The sequence below is a fragment of the Gorilla gorilla genome, chromosome 18, assembly GCF_029281585.2.
Source record: "Gorilla gorilla gorilla isolate KB3781 chromosome 18, NHGRI_mGorGor1-v2.1_pri, whole genome shotgun sequence".
Taxonomy (NCBI): domain Eukaryota; kingdom Metazoa; phylum Chordata; class Mammalia; order Primates; family Hominidae; genus Gorilla; species Gorilla gorilla.
In genome coordinates, this window is record NC_073242.2 from 5,323,622 (window position 1) to 5,341,820 (window position 18,199).

At 51.5% G+C, this 18,199-nt stretch overlaps 1 protein-coding gene across 6 annotated transcripts in view; it reads left to right on the top strand.

Annotated features, from left to right (window-relative positions):
• Nucleotides 1-864: 864 nt before the first annotated feature.
• The window catches only part of MAPK8IP3 (mitogen-activated protein kinase 8 interacting protein 3), a 64,772-nt gene continuing 47,437 nt past the window's right edge, over nt 865-18,199 (top strand). For 2 of the 6 annotated variants that reach the window (XM_055364909.2, XM_055364915.2), the window contains exon 1: nt 865-1,367. In XM_055364909.2, coding sequence (XP_055220884.1) covers nt 1,050-1,367 — 318 coding nt within the window. In that variant the 5' untranslated portion in view covers nt 865-1,049. The remainder of the gene's footprint in view (nt 1,368-18,199) is intronic. The other 4 variants (XM_055364906.2, XM_055364910.2, XM_019011827.4 and 1 more) reach the window with 2 other exon arrangements.

The window sequence follows — 18,199 nt, forward strand, 5'->3', positions numbered from 1 at the left end:
GTCTCAAAAAAAAAAAAAAAATCGCTGCCATTAATAACCCAGTGGATGGGTTAAACAGATTGCACGTAGCTGAAAAGAAACCGAAAGTCTGGACTGGCGCGGTGGCTCACGCCTGTCATCTCAACACTCTGGGAGGTCGAGGCGGGCAGATCACTTGAGATCAGAAATTTGAGACCAGCCTGGCCAACATGGCGAAACCCCGTCTCTACTAAAAATACAAAATTAGCTGGTCTGTAATCCCAGCTACTCCGGAGGCTGAGGGAGAAGAATCACTGGAACCCAGAAGGCGGAGCTTGCAGTGAGCCAGGATCGCGCCACCGCACTCCAGCCTGGGCGACAGAGCGAGACTCCATCTCAAAAAAAAAAAAAAAAAAAGAAAATCTGAAGCAGTCAGTGCAGTACGGAGAAGTGGGCGAAAGGAAGGAGGCCACGCTGCTGGATTTCAGGATGAGATGGGCGTTGAGGGTGCATTCACAGAATCCCGGGAGGAGCCAGCTGAGTGGGGAAGGCATTAGGAGAGGGGAGGCACTGAGCGGGGCGCGGTGCTGTAGGGAACGGAGGCTCATCAGGGCGGCCGGGATTGAGGCGCAGGCGCTGAGCCTTCACCTAAGTCCGCGGAAGTGTGCAGAGCCTGGAGACAGGATCGAGGTCACCGGAAGCCCACGGTGGCGGGGACATGAGCAAGCTACAGCGCGCTGGGGGAAGCGACCACTGCCGCCCCGCGGATCCCACCGGCCTGGCCGGGAGCTCCCTCCGCCCGGCTCACCCGCGCTTCCGGCCCGAAGCCCGGCTTCCTCTGACGTCACGGTCCCTGCGCCCCCTGGCGGCGCAGCTGCGGCGGGACGCGCGGGCACCGCCCCCTCCGGCTGGAGGGCGGGACTTCCGGCGAGTGAGTGACGGGCGCAGCCTCGGCAGCGGCGGCGGCGGAGCCCTGAGGCGACAGCAGCTGCGGGAGGCGACGGGCTGCGGCCTGCGGAACCTGAGGCAGCTGGGGAGGGCCGGGCGCGCCGGCCGGATAGCGAGCCGCGCTGGCGGCGGCGGTGGCCGCGATGATGGAGATCCAGATGGACGAGGGCGGCGGAGTGGTGGTGTACCAGGACGACTACTGCTCCGGCTCGGTGATGTCGGAGCGGGTGTCGGGCCTGGCGGGCTCCATCTACCGCGAGTTCGAGCGCCTCATCCACTGCTACGACGAGGAGGTGGTCAAGGAGCTCATGCCGCTGGTGGTGAACGTGCTGGAGAACCTAGACTCGGTGCTCAGCGAGAACCAGGAGCACGAGGTGGAGCTGGAGCTGCTGCGCGAGGACAACGAGCAGCTGCTCACCCAGTACGAGCGTGAGAAGGCGCTGCGCAGGCAGGCGGAGGAGGTGCGTGGGCCGCGGGACCCGCCCGCATCCCCGTCCCGGACCCCCAGCCAGCCCCGGGCCCCGGACCCAACACCCGTCCCGACCCCAGACCCCGCTCCGGCACCCCGGACCGCGGGACCCCTGGACCCCCAGACCCCGCCCCGAGACCCGCCTGGACCCCATATCCCCCGCCCCGGGACTTCCCCACCCCCTCTGCCCGCCGTGAGACACCTCCCTAGAGCACCCCCCCGCCTGCCCCGGGACCCCACCCCGACTCCCGGGGACCCCCTTTTCCGCCCAGGCCTGGGCCCTGGCCCCCTCCTCCGTGCCCCCAGCCCTGAACCTTCAGCCCCAAACCCGATGTGCCTGGCGTCATCCCCGGGGAGCTCAGCTTCAAAGCCAGGCCTCACTCTCCCCTCCCCACCCACCTCTGCATGCCAATTCCCTTTGCTTTCGTGCGTGTGTTCAGTCAAAACCGTTTCCCGACCCCAAGTGCTGCCTCTGTTGGCTGCCATTCTAAACCCATCTAGAAAAGGAATCTTTTGGTGTTCTTAGGGGGCTGCAGCCGTCTGTGGATGATGTTGGAGACCTTTCCCTTGTCCCTAATCCCGTATTTTGAAGGTCTGTGACACGGGTGAATTGGGTGGTTGATGTAAACACAGAACAAGGCCGCAGGCGGGCTGCTCCTCTGTCAGCAGAAGGAACACTCGAGTTTCTGGAGGTGATGTCTTTGCCCCCTTGGTTCCTTGCTTGGCGAGATTGTTAGCTGATGTAGCCAGGGCTGAGAAACTCCACTCTGGCTTCTGAGGAGTTAAAAGTCTGAGTTTGAAGCGTTTAATTCTGTGCTAGGATGTCTCCATAACCTGGAAATCGCTTGTCTGTGAAGCAGTTACAAGAGCCGGGCCCTGTGGGGAGCACCACTTAGCTTCATTCATTCACCATCAGATACTGAGCTCGGCCTGCCTGTGTGTGGGCCCAGAGCCTCGCCCTTTGTCAGACACAGGTTCAGGGAGGCTGGTTCCCATCCCTGCTTTGCCTCTGTGACCTTGGCCTGTCGCCTGCCTGGGGTTTGATTTTCCATCAAAGGAGTGAATTGCACTAGGCGATCTCCAAGCCCAGAAATTCTCTCATTCTAGGAGTTAGGTAATGCTGTTTGACTTATGAATAGAAGTGTCTTAGGAAATGAGCTTCAATTCCTTTTCAATTAATTCGGCTTAACACATTCTTGACTTTAATAGGAAAATAAAAGATTGTGTCAGTATTTTGGCTTTTTCTGAAACCAAGGTGATTTATGGCCTAGTTTGGTTTAAAGCGTGTTTATAAAAATCATAACAGTATGTTGTATCATTCCTCCTTTCCTGTGGTTTCTATTGCGTTTGGGCTTCGTGTCTGTCGCGAGGCGGTTATGCGTTGATTGGAATGCCCCGGTTCCAGCAAAGCTGAGTTAAAGCTCTCAACCTAAGGGAACGCAAAGGTTCATGGATTTTGGAGCTCAGGGTGACTGTAGGCATTTTACTGGGAAGGAAACTTGTCCTGAGAAGTGGAGGGGCTGAACCAAGGTCACCCACCCCAGAAGTGCCCAGCCAGGATGCAGAGTGAACCCGACACCGGCCTGGGCACTTGCTTCCATGTCAGGCAGCTGCAGGCACCGGAGGGCTGCTCTCCAGAAGCCTGGAGTGCCAGGGCTGCCCTCGCTCAGCTGTGGAGCTGTGGCTGCCCCCTGTGCTGGGCACCGCCCTCCACTTCTCTCCCACACTCAGTGGCCTGACCTAGATTTCGGGTGGGTTTCTTTTTTTCACCTTGTACCTGTGTGGTCAGTATAGTGGACGAGAAGGAACTGAAAGGAGAAAATCAAGATGGACAACGTTAAGGCTAGGAATTATAACCTTGCCGCTTAAAAATGAGCTCTGCACAGGATAGGTGCTGCCCAGCTCTGTGCGGTTCACATGCAAGCTGCTGTGAGTGCATCTGCCCTCCCCCAGGGCTCCCGCTGAACCAAGCTGGCGGGTGTGCGTGTGGTTTGCAAAGCTATCACCTTTAGTCTGAGACCCACCATTGCCCCAGCGCTTTAGAGAAGCTGCACCGAGAGCTTCGGGAGCTGAGCCCCGAAGCCAGCCAATGCTTGGCCAGCATGGAGGCTATGATTAAACGCTAACAGGGCGCCCTTGGAAAGACCTCAGGGCTTTACAACTAAGGAAGAGGGCTCGATGCTGTCAACATTTGGCATGCCTACTCCTCTACTGAATCAAGCAGACCTTCATTTCCAACTTTGTAGACCATTGTGCCCTGTGGGTCGGCATCTTTTCTAGGCAGGGACTTGTGATCACATAGACGTGTGTCTGATAAGAGGGGAGCAGGACGTCACACGCTGCAGGCGTGTCTTGTTGCAGAGGAGCTCCTGGGTGAGCTGTCAGCAGAAGCTCCATCCCCAGCCACTCTGCTCAAGAAGGCTTAGTCAGAGATGGGTAACCTGAGCCACTGCAGCTTCTGAGCAGACAGAATCCGCAGGGTTTTATAAAAACCTGAGCAGAGCAGACATCCCTGTTCCCATCTTCTTGCCGGTCATTACCACAGTGACTCCCAATGTGCTCTGATAACAGGCAGCTGAGTGTATGAGAGTGACAGGAGCTAGAGAGGGTGGGGTCTCCCGAGAGACTGACCCAAGCTATGGAGTCTGCAGACCCCAGCCTGAGTGTCAGCCCGGCCCTCAGGAGCCACACACCCTGGGTCCATCCTCTTCCCCTCGCTGGGCTGCAGTGGCCGCGGACTTTGCAAGTCAGTTTCATCTCAAGATCCAAGCACCATCACTGGCTGTTGGTTGCCTGGAGAATTGTGGGCAGGCAGATGTAGCAGAGTCAGGGCAGAGCCCTTGACGGGTTCTCAGCGCCGCCGTGGACGGCAGGCACCGGACATTGCTAGCCGCCTACCAGACAGTGCAGTTTCTGGTTGTGCAGGCTCTGATACAAAGTTTTTTTTTTGTTTTTTTTTTTTTTGAGACGGAGTCTCGCTCTGTCGCCCAGGCTGGAGTGCAGTGGCGCGATCTCGGTTCACTGCAAGCTCCACCTCCCGGATACAAAGTTTTTTAAAACCCTCAAGTTATTTCCCAGTGGAAAAGAAGAAGGTGGGAAACAGCAGCTGAACAGGGTGGGGGCTGGCAAGGAGCAGATGCTGCCTCCACACGCACCGTCCGGTGCAGCTCCAGAGGAGGGCCGGGCAGAGCCACCACGTTTGCTGGGCTTACCCAGGCAGCAAAGAGCCCTTCTCCCGTAGTGATCAACTGCTTAGCTTACAAGAGGAAAAATAAGGTGTGAGAGATGACATGTGAGTATTAGTGGTCATTATTTGCCGTAAAATCTTCTTAACCCTAAAGAAACTGCTGCTGGTAACACCCCCCAGGCTCATGGCAGGCAGCTGGAGTGGGTGTTCTCTCAACAAGCCCAGATCGTGATGTTTGCTGATCATTCGGCATTTGATGCTATGTAAGGAAAGGATGCAAGGGAAGACAGTTTTATCCAAAACTTATTTTTTCCGAGTTAAATAAAAGTTACCGGCCAGGCGCAGTGGCTCTCACGTCTGTAATCCCAGCACTTTGGGAGGCTGAGGCAGGCGAGAGATGAGGTCACGCCATGTTGCCCAGGCTGGTCTCAAACTCCTAGACTCAAGCAATCCTCCCACCTCAGCCTCCCAACATTTGACATTGAACTCCTGACCTCCTCATCTCAGGTCAGGAGTTTGAGACCAGCCTGGCGAACCTGGCGAAACCGTGTCTCTACTAAAAAAAAAAAAAAAAGAAAAAAAATTAGCCAGGTGTGGCGGGAGGCCCCTGTAGTCCCAGCACTCAGGAGGCTGAGGCAGGAGAATCACTTGAACCCAGGAGGCAGATGTTGTAGTGAACCAAGATCATACCACTGCACTCCAGCCTGGGCAACAAGAGTGAGACTCTGTCTCAAAATAAATAAATAGATAAAAATAAATAAATAAATGTCATCCATTTCATAGACTATTTGGGTAGGATTCAGCAGGAGAAAACAAACACCATAATCCCGCTCTACAGAGATGATCAGTCTGCCATTTTTTCTTCTTTTTTTCTCCTCTGCACCAGACGATCTGCAGGAAGTCTTTTCCATCAGTGAATTAAGATGCTGATCAGAAATTTTTATTTTTGTTTTTCATATGACAAATAGTAAATTCACCACTGCTTGGCCAGAGTATGCGATTTCTTTTCCTGCCACGTTATGATATTAAGAACAGTTTTTTAAAAAATGTTTTTTAAATGAAGCTATCAAGATGGGGCTGCCAGAGCTGCCTTTCCTAGGTGCCTCTGAAAGCTGGCCTGGTGTAGCTGCACCACTCACCAGGAGTACAGCAGTCTCCCTAAAAAGTGGAGCAAATACCTGTAGGAACCATGGAGAAGGAGGTACCTGCCAGCCAGCGAGAACACGGGACAGAGGCCGAAGTGGCCTGGAGGCCGCTGGGCGCAGCCTGCCCCTCTGCCGCTCCGCTGCGGGAGCCCCCGGGCCACGCTGGCAGCAGTCAGACAGGGTCGAGAGCTGAGAGAAGTCAGTTCTTCCAAAATTAAGATTTTTAAATGAAATATCTGTTTCATTTTTAAGTTTTTAAAAACCATTTTGAAATACGTACAGAAATGTTGCAGAATTAACACTCCTCACCCAGCTTCCCAAGTGCGGGCGTCTTCCTACGCTGCTTTCTCTGGCTGTGTAAGGGGCTCAGGGGTCCCTGTGTCCTTGTTGTGTCCTGTGTTCTGCGGTGGCCTCTCGTTCTCTGCTCTTTGCGACCTTGACCATTGCGACAACACAGGTCAGTCACTTTGCAGCTGTGCCTCAGTCTGGCTCATGGGCCCTGGGGACCAGATATGGGGCATGTCCTCAGGCCTCAGCAGGAAGACCCATGGCATGCAGAGCCTGCCAGATCCTTAATCTGTGCCAGATGGGCATCAGGTGAGGGGCACAAGATTTTTGGATGGGCCCCTTTCCCAGGTTCCCATTTATTACCAGGGCGGGAGGATGAGCTGTTAGTGCATGAAAATCACTACAGAAGCTTGCCAGGAGCTGCATGGGGTGCCGGCTCTCCGGACTTGTTTTCCTTTGCCCTGTTGAAAGTTGGGGTCCCAAAGCCGGGCGCAGTGGCTCACGCCTGTAATCCCAACACTTTGAAAGGCCGAGGCGGGTGGATCATGAGGTATGGAGTTCGAGACCAGCCTGGCCAATATGGTGAAACCCCGTCTCTACTAAAAATACGAAAATTAGCTGGGCGTGGTGATGCACACCTGTAGTCCCAGCTACTTGGGAGGCTGAAGCAGGAGAATCGCTTGAACACAGGAGATGGAGGTTGCAGTGAGCCGAGATTGCAACGCTCCTGCACTCCAGCCTGGGCAATTGAGGGAGACTCCGTCAAAAAAAAAAAAAGAAAAAAAAAGAAAACTGAGGTCCTGAGCTCCCCTTGTCACCCCGAGTATCTAGCCGCCACTAAGTCCTGGTGTTCTTTTGGCCTCAGGAGTTCTTTTTTTTTTTTTTTTTTTGAGATGGAGTCTCGCTCTGTCACCCATGCTGGAGTGCAGTGGCGCAATCTCGGCTCACTGCAAGCTCCACCTCCCAGGTTTATGCCATTCTTCTGCCTCAGCCTCCCGAGTAGCTGAGACTACAGGTGCCCGCCAACACGCCCGGCTAATTTTTTGTGTTTTTAGTAGAGACGGGGTTTCACCGTGTTAGCCAGGATGGTCTCGATCTGCTGACCTCGTGATCCACCCATCTCGGCCTCCCAAAGTGCTGGGATTACAGGCATGAGCCATCGCGCCCGGCCAGCCTCAGGAGTTCTTTAATGTCCCCACTTTTCATCTCCTTTGCTGCCTTCTGCTTCCAGTCACCACCATCCCAGGGTCTCCCGGCCACTCCCACCCCCGCCACTTTGCCAGCCCAGAGAACCCTCACAAAGCATATCTGGTCTCTGAGTGCTAGGCTGAATTCCAGGCAGGGGGATTAGCTGATTGCTCTCCTGGGGCAGACTGGACATCTCAGATGGTGATAACATGAGGGGATCTGAGTGACAAGGTGGGCCAGGACACTGGGTGGACAGAGTGAGGCTGTCTCCCCCAGGTGGCCCCCCACTGGGCCCACCTCTCACCAGCCTCATCTGCCTCTGGTCTTCTGGCCGCCCCCCATTCTGCAGACCTGCAGTTCCTGCCTCCTAGACCACCTGCCCCCACCCCACCCTCGGGGTTTACCTGGCCAGTTCCCATCTCTGCCTGATTTGCTGGTGTCTGCCTCCGCAGTGCACCTGCAGAGAAGCCCCCATCACCCACTCTGCCGCCCCTGCCTGGGGAGCTGGGCCCCCACCAGGCCTCTCTCCCGGCTTCCGCAAGTTAAGCTGCTCCCTGCCAACAAGGGGCCGGCACCCTTTGGTTCATTCAGCCTGAGCCTGTTGTTTCTCTTTCTCGGCACACCCGGAGATGCTGGCCATCTGTGTGTGTGGATAAGGGGAAGCCGGCTTTCCTCTGTCTCTGCACACATCTCACCAAACTGTGCAGTTCCAGAAGGTCAAGGACTGTCTCTTTGGAGCAGCCTTTCTGTCTGACAGAACGTTCTGGGATGATGGAACTGTTGTATTTGGTGCTGTCCACTTCAGTAGCTGCTGGCCACGTAGGGCCGCTGAGCATTTTAGGCGCGACTCATGGAACTGAGGAACTGGATTTTTAGTTGTATTTACTTGTTTCAGAGATGAGGTCTCGCCATGTTGCCCAGGCTGGTCTCAAACTTCTGGACCGAAGCAATCCTCCCATCTCAGCCTCCCGAATAGCTGGGACTACAGGCTCGTGCCACCATGCCCGGCTGTGTTTTATTTTAATTAATGTAAACATGTGGCCAGGGCTTCCATACTGGACAGTGTGGCTGTGGGCAGTCTAGCTGAGCTGCCTGCAAGCAAGGGCAGATGGTGAGTTACTCAGCTTCATGCAAGAAAGGAAGATGCTTAAAGGGTGGGTTTGTTTCCTGTTTAATGAACATTTTCCAGAAAGAGGGGAGATCCCGTAGCAGTGGGTTTCAGATACAGGAGACCAGACAGGAGAAAATATTGTGAGATGGGAAAGTGGATGCCAGCGACAGGAAACAGCAGAGAGGGGCTGAAGTTCTCGAAAGGCCAAGAAGAGCCTGGTGGGAAACCGCTCGCACCTCAGGACTGCCTGTGCTCAGGGCACAGGATCGACTTTTTCGCCTTGGGCTGCTTTTTGTTTTCTTTCTGTGGGTAACAATTTTATTGCAGTATCATTGACATACACTGAACTGTACATACTTAAAGAGTACAATTTGATGAGTTTTGAAATACGTATAAACACCAGAAGCCATCCCTGCAGTCCAAGCAGCGTAGACGCCCGGACCCCAGAGTTCCCTGTGTCCTATGTAACCCCCCTCCGACCCCTCCTTGCCCCACCTGTCCCCAGGTAACCACTGACCTGCCTTCAGTCACTGTAGGTTAATTTGCATCTTCTAGAGCTTTGCATAATGGCCTCCTGCAGTGCGTACGTGGTTTCCTCTGACATCTTCCACTCGGTACAGTGATTCGGGGACTCACCCAGGCTGTGTGTGTCCTTCCCCCATGGCCAAGCAGGGTCCCAGCAGTGCCGTTTGTCCATCCGCCTGCCTGCAGGGGAGCTGGGCGGCTTGTTTTTACGTAACCTTCACGCATGAATAGTTTGTAAGCCCGCTCACCCCGTGGCAGGGTGTTGGGCCAAGCACTGCTCTGGGGCAGGCTGGCAGTGAAACCCAGAGACTAGAATCCGCTTATGAGGGGAATGAGTCTTTGCGGAGACCCTTAGAGCCCACAACATCATTACTCTGTTGCATTTTTTTTTGAGCCACTGTTACGGCAAGAGATCCAGGGCATGCCACATGAAACGCGACAGGGCCTTTCCTCAAGATCTCTCCTCCGTGTGGTATGTTTCTCACACAGGGTCTAGGACATTTCAATTCTTGTTATTAACAACCAGATTCAAAACTTACCTTTTGTTACAGTTTCTGGGTGCCCCTTCCTCCCCAGGCCTCTGGGGAGTTTGGGGCTCCTATTCCCTAACCTTTCCTCAGCCAGCCTGCCCATCATCTTTCCTGCTCCCCAGGAAATGAATTCCCAGATATACGCACAGTCCCAGTGGGCCCTTGCACACGTGTGTCTCTACGTCCCTGCCTCAGGTTAGGGCATTCATGTTTTGAGAGCAGGGACCCTTTGTCTACTGAGAAGAGTGAACTGAGGCACGGTTAGCAGGCCCCTCGTTCAGTGGAACCAGTGGGAGTCGGAGGTTGGGGCTGATTAGGAAGTTTCAGAAGCCAATGTAAACTCCTAAGAATGCACCGGAGAATAAAAGTTTACTTGAGAATAATTTTTCCCAGGGAGATGTTTCATAGGATGGGACATTTAACTTGGGGTTTTAGTTTTATCTTCATTTTTCTTCCGCTGGTACCAACCATATAAATTTATATATATACTTCCCAATACAAATGTATATGTACTAGTAAGACAGATGGGAAATATATATATATCTATTTCCCATCTGTCTTACCCATTCTTGAAATCAGTCCGTATTCAACCAGTTGGGATTTGTTTTACGTGGACACTGAACCCAGCAGTCCCTTTCACAGAATGTGAGGAAGCCTTACTTTTCAACCTGATTTTTGGAGTCCCAAGCTGGTGGCCAGATCTCTCAGCCCCGCACGTAATACCTGAATGGAGAAATGTCCTTCCCTCGACCCGTGTCCCGTCCAGCAGGCTTCAGGGGCAGCTTTGTAACTCCAGAGCCACCCCCTGCACATCCTCTCTCTGCATTTTAGACCTAGGTGGCCAGGCAGTTGTGGGAAATGGAAAGAGCTCTGACTGCCCCCTGCCAGCCCTGGGTAACCACAGCCATGCGAGGTCCCTGCCCGTACCTGGGAACTAGCCATGAAGGGCATTTGCCAGGCCCTTCATGTGCCCGGCAGCTGTCTTCCTGTTTAAGATAAAAGACCAAAAATGAGCATTTTTCCTTTGGAAATTCATACTGTGCCCTCATTCCCAGGGAAGGAAATAAATTGATCGGTATTGCACAAGAACGAGATCTTTGATTCGTGTCAAGATTCGTTTCTAACCAACCAGCCAGAGCTGAATTGTTTCTCGTTGGTGAGCCTGGCCTAACAAACGTATGAGAGGAGAGGTTTGGATTTTTTTTTTTTTTTTTTTTTGAGACAAGAGTCTCACTCTGTCGCCTAGGCTGGAGTGCAATGGCATGATCTCTACTCACTGCAAGCTCTGCCTCCCGGGTTCAAGCGATTCTGCCTCAGCCTCCTGAGATCACAGGCGCCCACCACCACACCCAGCTAATTTTTTGTATTTTTAGTAGCGATGGGGTTTCACCATGTTCGCTAGGCTGGTCTTGAACTCCTGACCTCACGTGATCTGCCCACCTCAGCCTCCCAAAGTGCTGGGATTTCAGGCGGGAGCCACTGTACCGGCCGAGGTTTGGATTTAATGTATTACTTTACTCAGCAGGAAAGTGTCCATGGGTTGTGAAAGTTACCAAAAGCCTGTTGATCGCCCTGTGAAAGAACTTACCTGGCCATTGCTCTGACCTTCTGAGTCCAGAATACTGTCATCTTGATTTTATATTGGACATTAAAAGTCAGTCACTGCGTTAACTTTGTTTACATATAAAAGGAAGGATGATATCATTCTACGGAATAGTGAAAAAACTGGCTTGGATTACTAGATTTTCGAAGACCCTGTGCTCTCAGGTCATTTCTTTTTTTTTTTTTTTTTTTTTTTTTTGGAGACAGAGTCTCCCTCTGTCATGCAATGGCGCGATCTCAGCTCACTGCAACCTCTGCCTCCTGAGTTCAAGAGATTCTCCTGCCTCAGCCTCCTGAGTAGCTGGGATTACAGGTACGCACCACCACGCCCGGCTAATTTTGGTATTTTTAGTAGAGATGGGGTTTCACACGTTGGTCAGGCTGGTCTCAAACTCCTGACCTCGTGATCCTCCCACCTTGGCCTCCCAAAATGCTGGGATTACAGGAGTAAGCCACTGTGCCCAGCCAGGTTATTTCAGTATGTATCTTGAAATTCACTGAAAATGCTGGCATGGTGGCTCACGCCTCTAATCCCAGCACTTTGGGAGGCTGAGGTGGGTGGATGACCTGAGGTTAGGAGTTTGAGACCAGCCTGGCCAACATGGCAAAACCCCGTATCTACCAAAAATACAAAAATTAGCCAGGTATGACCAGGCGCAGTGGTTCACGCCTGTAATCCCAACACTTTGGGAGGCTGAGGCAGGCGGATCACGAGGTCAAGGAGATCGAGACCATCCTGGCTAACACAGTGAAGTCCCATCTTTACTAAAAATAAAAAAAATTAGCCACGTGTGGTGGTGGGCGCCTGTGATCCCATCTACTCGGGATGCTGAGGCAGGAGAAACAGTTGAACCTGGGAGGCAGAGGTTGCAGTAAGCTGAGATTGCGCTACTGCACTCCAGCCTGGGCAACAGAGCGAGACACCGTCTCAAAAAAAAATAAAATAAAAATTAGCCAGGTGTGGTGGTGGGTGCCTATAATCCTAGCTACTCAGGAGACTGGGAGGCTGAGGCAAGAGAATCACTTGAAGCCAGGAGGTGGAGGTTGCAGTGAGCCAAGATCGTGCCACTGCATTCCAGCCTGGGTGACGGAGTAAAACTCCATCTCAAAAAAAAAAAAAAAAAAAAAAAGAAATTCACCAAAAAGCAAATTCTGAAAACATAAGTTGAATTTAATTTTCAAGCAGAGCCCTTTGGTCGTGGGAGGGATGGGGAAGTACATCTTAAAAACATGTCTAAAAAGGGAATCCTGTGGCATATTGGTACCTAGATGTGAGAGTTGTTTCGTGTCTCGACTGAGGAACGACACCCATGTTTTCCTTCATTTTGTAATCTCAAGTCATTGCTCCTTGGGATGCTCAAAGGTGACCCATAGGTGGCCTCTCATGTGCAGATGCCACACAGCATTTCACTAGACTCGGTTAGATAGGTAGTCGTGTCAAATACACGCTGCCCTGCAGCATGGATCACGAGCACATGTACAGAAACCTTTCACTTTGCTATTGTCACACCTTCAGTAGGTCTCTGGGACCAAGATACTACCGTGCTGTATTCTGGGTAGTTCTTTTATTTTTTTATAATCTAGTACTATGCAGGCCCATTCAACAAAAATGCTGATAGTTAAAACTTTATTTTTCTCAGCTCCGTTTATATTTTGTAATTGTGCTTTATAGACTTAAATTCATCTCTATTCCCCAAGTCCCCACCACTGAAACTTCTTGGTTCTCTTTTTTTTTTTTGAGATAGAGTCTCGCTCTATCGCCCAGGCTGGAGTGCAGTGGCACGATCTTGGCTCACTGCAAGCTCCGCCTCCCAGGTTCCTGCCATTCTCCTGCCTCAGCCTCCTGAGTAGCTGGGATTACAGGCGCCTGCCACCACACCCGGCTAATCTTTTTTGTATTTTTAGTGGAGATGGGGTTTCACCTATTAGCCAGGATGGTCTCGATCTCCTGACCTCAAGATTCGCCCATCTCAGCCTCCCAAAGTGCTGAGATTACACACTTGAGCCACCAAGCCCGGCTGAAAATTCTTGGTTCTCTTAAATCGGAAGTAAATGATTTTTTTTTTTTTTTTTTTTTGAAACAGAGTTTCACTCTTGTCACCCGGGATGGAGTGCAATGTCATGGTCTCGGCTCACTGCAACCTCTGCCTCCCGTGTTCAAGAGATTCTCCTGCCTCAGCCTCCAGAGTAGCTGGGATTACAGGCATGCATCACCATGCCTGGCTAATTTTGTATTTTTAGTAGAGATGGGGTTTCACCAAGTTGGCCAGGCTGCTCTTGAACTCCTGACCTCAGGTGGTCCCCCCACCTCAGCCTCCTAAAGTGCTGGGATTACAGGCATGAGTCACCGCACCCAGCCAATGATCTTTAAATAAAAATATTTTCTGGGCCGGGTACAGTGGCTCACGCCTGTAATACCAGAACTTTGGGAACCCAAGGCAGGCAGATTCCTTGAGGTCAGGAGTTCGAGAGCAGCCTGGCCAACGTGGTGAAACCCCGTCTCTACTAAGAATACAAAAATTAGCCGGGCATGGTGGTGGGCACCTGTAATCCCAGCTAGTCAGAGGCCGAGGCAGGAGAATCGCTTGAACCTGGGAGATGGAGGTTGCAGTGAGCCAAGATCGCACCACTGCACACCAGCCTGGGCAACAGAACCGTCTCCAAAAAAAAAAAAAAAAAAGAAATGTTCCAGCATCCACCGCCAGAAGCCCCATCAGAGGACTCTTCACTTCCTCAAGATGAGTTTTCTCTCACCCCAAGTCTAGCCCTAGCATCTTCTCACTGAAAACGACTCAACATTAGGGGCTGGGCGAGGTGGCTCACGCCTGTAGTGCCTGTGATTCAGGAGGCTGTGGCAGGAGGATTGCTTGAGCCCAGTAGGTAGGTCAAGGCTGCAGTGAGCCTTGGTCATGCTGCTGTACTCCAGTCTGGATAACAGAGCAAGACCCATCTCAACAGAGCAAGACTCCGTCTCAAGCAATCTTCCTGCCTCAGCCTCCCAAGTAGCTGGGACTATGGGCATGCAACACTGTGCCCAGCTAATTATTTTTTGTAGAGGTAAGGTCTTGTTATATTGCCCAGGCTGGGCTCGAACTCTTGGCCTCAAGTGACACTCCTGCCTCAGCGACCCAAAGTGCTGGGATTACAGCTGTGAGCCACTGTGCCCAGCCTGAGACCCAATCTTTAAAAAGAAAAAAAAAAATGGCCCCTTCCTAAGGGACAGAGACCTGGTGCTTTCTGACAGGTGAAATGCATAACCAAAAAATAAATATGTATGTAGGTGATTCAAAATGATTCTCAAATCAATCTAGAAGGAGAAATTAGGAATAACCAGGAAAATGTTGAAAAGGAAGATGTAAGAGGGAGAGCAGTTATTAGATACTAGAAAGTACCATAACACCACAACGCCAGTTTAAAAACCTGTGGTGCTGGCTCAGAAACAGACTAAAATGTAGCCAGGCACAGTGGCTCATGCCTGTAATCCCAATACTCTGGGAGGCTGAGGGGGGATCGCTTGAGCCCAGGAGTTTGAGATCAGCCTGGGTAACATAGGGAGACCCCATCTCTACAAAAAAAAAAAAAAAAAAAAAAAAAAAAAAACCACAAAAATTAGCCCAATGTGGTGGCACGTGCCTGTGAGCCCAGCTACTCAGGAGACTGAGATGGGAGGATTGCTTGAGCCCACGAGGTCAAGGCTGCAGTGGGTGACAGAGGGAGACCCTGTCCCCAAAAAATTGAAAAATAAAAGTAAAAGAAAAAAAGCCTCAAAAACAAACCAAAAAGTATAAAAGAAAGAAATGTTGAGAGTTCTACAAAAGGGCACTGTCCCACTTTTTAGTGGGAAGTGTAAGTTGGGACACCCTCTGAAGAGTCACTTAGCAGTGCATGACCACAGCCTCAGAGAGCAGGAAGCCAGCAGGTGACTATACAAAGACGTGTGTGCACACAGCTTTTGTTTGTTTGTTTTTCTTTTGAGATGGAATCTCGCTCTTGTTGCCCAGGCTGGAGTGCAATGGCGCAATCTTGGCTCACTGCAACCTGAGTTCAAGCAATTCTCCTGCCTCAGCCTCCTGAGTAGCTGGGATTACAGGCGCACGCCGCCACGCCCAGCTGATTTTTTGTGTTTTTAGTAGAGATGGGGTTTCACCGTGTTGGCCAGGCTAGTCTTGAGCTCCTGACCTCAGGTGATCCACCCGCCTCGGCCTCCCAAAGTGCTGGGATTACAGGCATGAGCCACCGTGCCCGGCCAGCTTTTTATAATAGCAGACATTTTAAAGCAACCTGAAAGTCCATAAAGAGATAATGGATTGAGCAAACTGTGCTCTACACACACACTCCCAGCAGAACACACACCTGCCAAAAATGGAAGTGGTCGAATACGCCTGTTGGTGTTGAAAGGCATTTCAATATAAATCAGTGAATAAATCAGGTTACAAAACACGGTGTACAAGGTGATCGTACATCTGCTCTACACACACATACAAATCCAGAAGCACGTCACACAATTTTAACTGACCCTATAGACCGAGACTCATGATTTAAAATTTTTTCTGTTTTTACCTAACAGTGATTTTCCTGCAAAAACATACATTGTTTATATAATTATTTTCATTTTTTATGTAACAGGAAATAAAATTACCTACTTTAAAAAATATCCAGGCCAGGCCGGGTGCAGCGGCTCACGCCTGTAATCCCAGCACTTCGGGAGGCGGAAGCAGGTGGATCACGAGGTCAGGGGATCAAGACCATCTTGGCTAACACGGTGAAACCCCATCTCTACTAAAAATACAAAGAATTAGCTGGGCGTGGTGGTGGGTGCCTGTAATCCCAGCTACTTGGGAGGCTGAGGCAGGAGAATTGCTTGCACCCAGGGGGCGGAGGTTGCAGTGAGCTGAGTCATGTCATTGCACTCCAGCCTGGGTAACAAGAGCAAAACTTTGTCTCAAAATAAAAAAAAGGCTGGGCATGGGGGTTCATGCCTGTAATCCCAGCACTTGGGAAGGCCGAGGCGGGTGGATCACCTAAGGTCAAGAGTTTGAGACCAGCGTGACGAACATGGCAAAACACCATCTCTACTAAAAATACATTAGCTGGATGTGGTGGCGCATGCCTGTAATCCCAACTACTCGGGAGGCTGAGGCAGGAGAATCGCTTGAACCCGGGAGGCGGAGGTTGCGGTGAGCTGAGATTGTGCCATTGCACTCTATCTCAAAAAAAAAAAAAAAAAAAAATCCTTTGCTCATGCCTGTAATCCCAGCACTTTGGAAGGCCAAGGCGGGAGGATTGCTTGAGTCCAGGAGTTTGAGACCAGCCTGGGCAATATAGTGAGATCCTATGTCTACAAAATCTTTTTTTTTAGAGAGAGGATCTCACTGTCATCTGGGAGTGCAGTGGTGCCAGCCTCAGGGCTCACTGCAGCCCCGACCTCCTGGGGTCACTGCAGCACCGACCTCCTGGGCTCAGGTGATCCTCCCACCACAGCCTCCCAGCTCGCTGGAACTACAGGCACATGCCATCGTGTCCAGCTAATTTTTTTGTAGAGACGGGATTTCACCATGTTGCATCTAACTCCTGGAGTCAATCAATCCACTCGCCTCGGCCTCCCAAAGTACTGGGATTACAGGCATGAGCCACCGCTCCGGGCCTATAAAAACTTTGTTTTTTCGTTTTGTTTTGTTTTTGGAGACTGAGTCTTGCTCTGTCGCCCAGGCTGAAGCGCAGTGGCGCGATCTCAGCTCACTGCAACCTCCGCCTCCCGGGTTCAAGTGATTCTCCTGCCTCGCCCTCCCGAGTAGCTGGGACTACAGGCGCCCGCCACCACGCCCAGCTAATTTTTTTTTAGTAGAAACGGGGTTTCACCCTGTTACCCAGGAAGGTCTCCATCTCCTGACCTCGTGATCCACTCCGCCTCGGCCTCCCAGAGTGCTGGGATTACAGGTGTGAGCCACCGCACCCAGACAACTTTTTGTTAAAAATTCTTATCAGTCGATTAATAGCATGTGTGTGTTCTTCATATGCTAGTTCTAGCCACAGTTAATTCAAAATCACTTATTTTTATTTTTTGTACCGCTGCACAAAAAAGTCATGCATTTTCTCAGCTGTGGAGTGTTTGTTTTTCCTCCTTTTCCTTAAGTTGCATGTGATGCCCGTAACACAGACTCTTCCTGCTGCCTCCTGCTCCCTGCCTGCCCCTCCCACCTCCTCTGTGGTTTTCTGCCCTCTCAGTAACTGCACAGAATGAGTCACCTCTTGGGCAGAGCCCCAGTGGTTTCAACACAAAGACCTTTTTAGAAGCTGCTGCTATAGGAAGAAGCGTCGAGGAACCTAGTATCCGGGTGGGAGAGTGGGTAGAGTTATTATAGGGAACACAGCTGTGGCCACTACCCATGGATCTTCCATATCCTGAAAGATGAAATCCACCGCCCGGTTGATATTCCCATCTTCTGAGAAACTCTTTTGTCTTCAGAACCCAGCAGAGGCTGGGTGCAGTCGCTCAGGCCTATAATCCCAGCGCTTTGGGAGGCTGAGGTGGGAGGATCGCTTGAGCCCAGGAGTTTGAGACCAACCTGGGAACCATAGCAAGACCCCATCTCAAAAAAAAAAAAAAAATTTTTTTTTTTGAGATGGAGTCTCGCTCTGTCGCCCAGGCTGGAGTGCGGTGGCGCTATCTTGGCTCACTACAAGCTCTGCCTCCCAGGTTCACGCCATTCTGCCTCAGCCTCCCAAGTAGCTGGGACTACAGGCGCCTGCCACCACGCCTGGCTAATTTCTTGTATTTTTAGTAGAGACGGGGTTTCGCCGTGTTAGCCAGGATGGACTCGATCTCCTGAACTTGTGATCCGCCTGCCTCGGCCTCCCAAAGTGCTAAGATTACAGGCGTGAGCCACCGTGCCTGGCCAATTTTTGTTTGTTTGTTTTTGTTTTTGTTTTTGTTTTTTGAGATGGAGTCTTGCTCTGTCTCCCAGGCTGGAGTACAGTGGGGTGATCTGGGCTCACTGCAATCTCCACCTCCCAGGTTCAAGCGATTCTCCTGCCTCAGCCTCCCAAGTAGCTGAGAATATAGGTGTGTGCCACCACACCAGGCTAATTTTTGTATTTTTTAGTAGAAACAGAGTTTCACCATGTTGGTCAGGCTGGTCTCGAACTCCTGACCTCACATGATCCATCTGCCTCAGCCTCCCAAAGTTCTGGGATGAGGCAGGAGAATCGCTTGAACCCGGAAGGCAGAGGTTGCAGTGTATTTTTTAG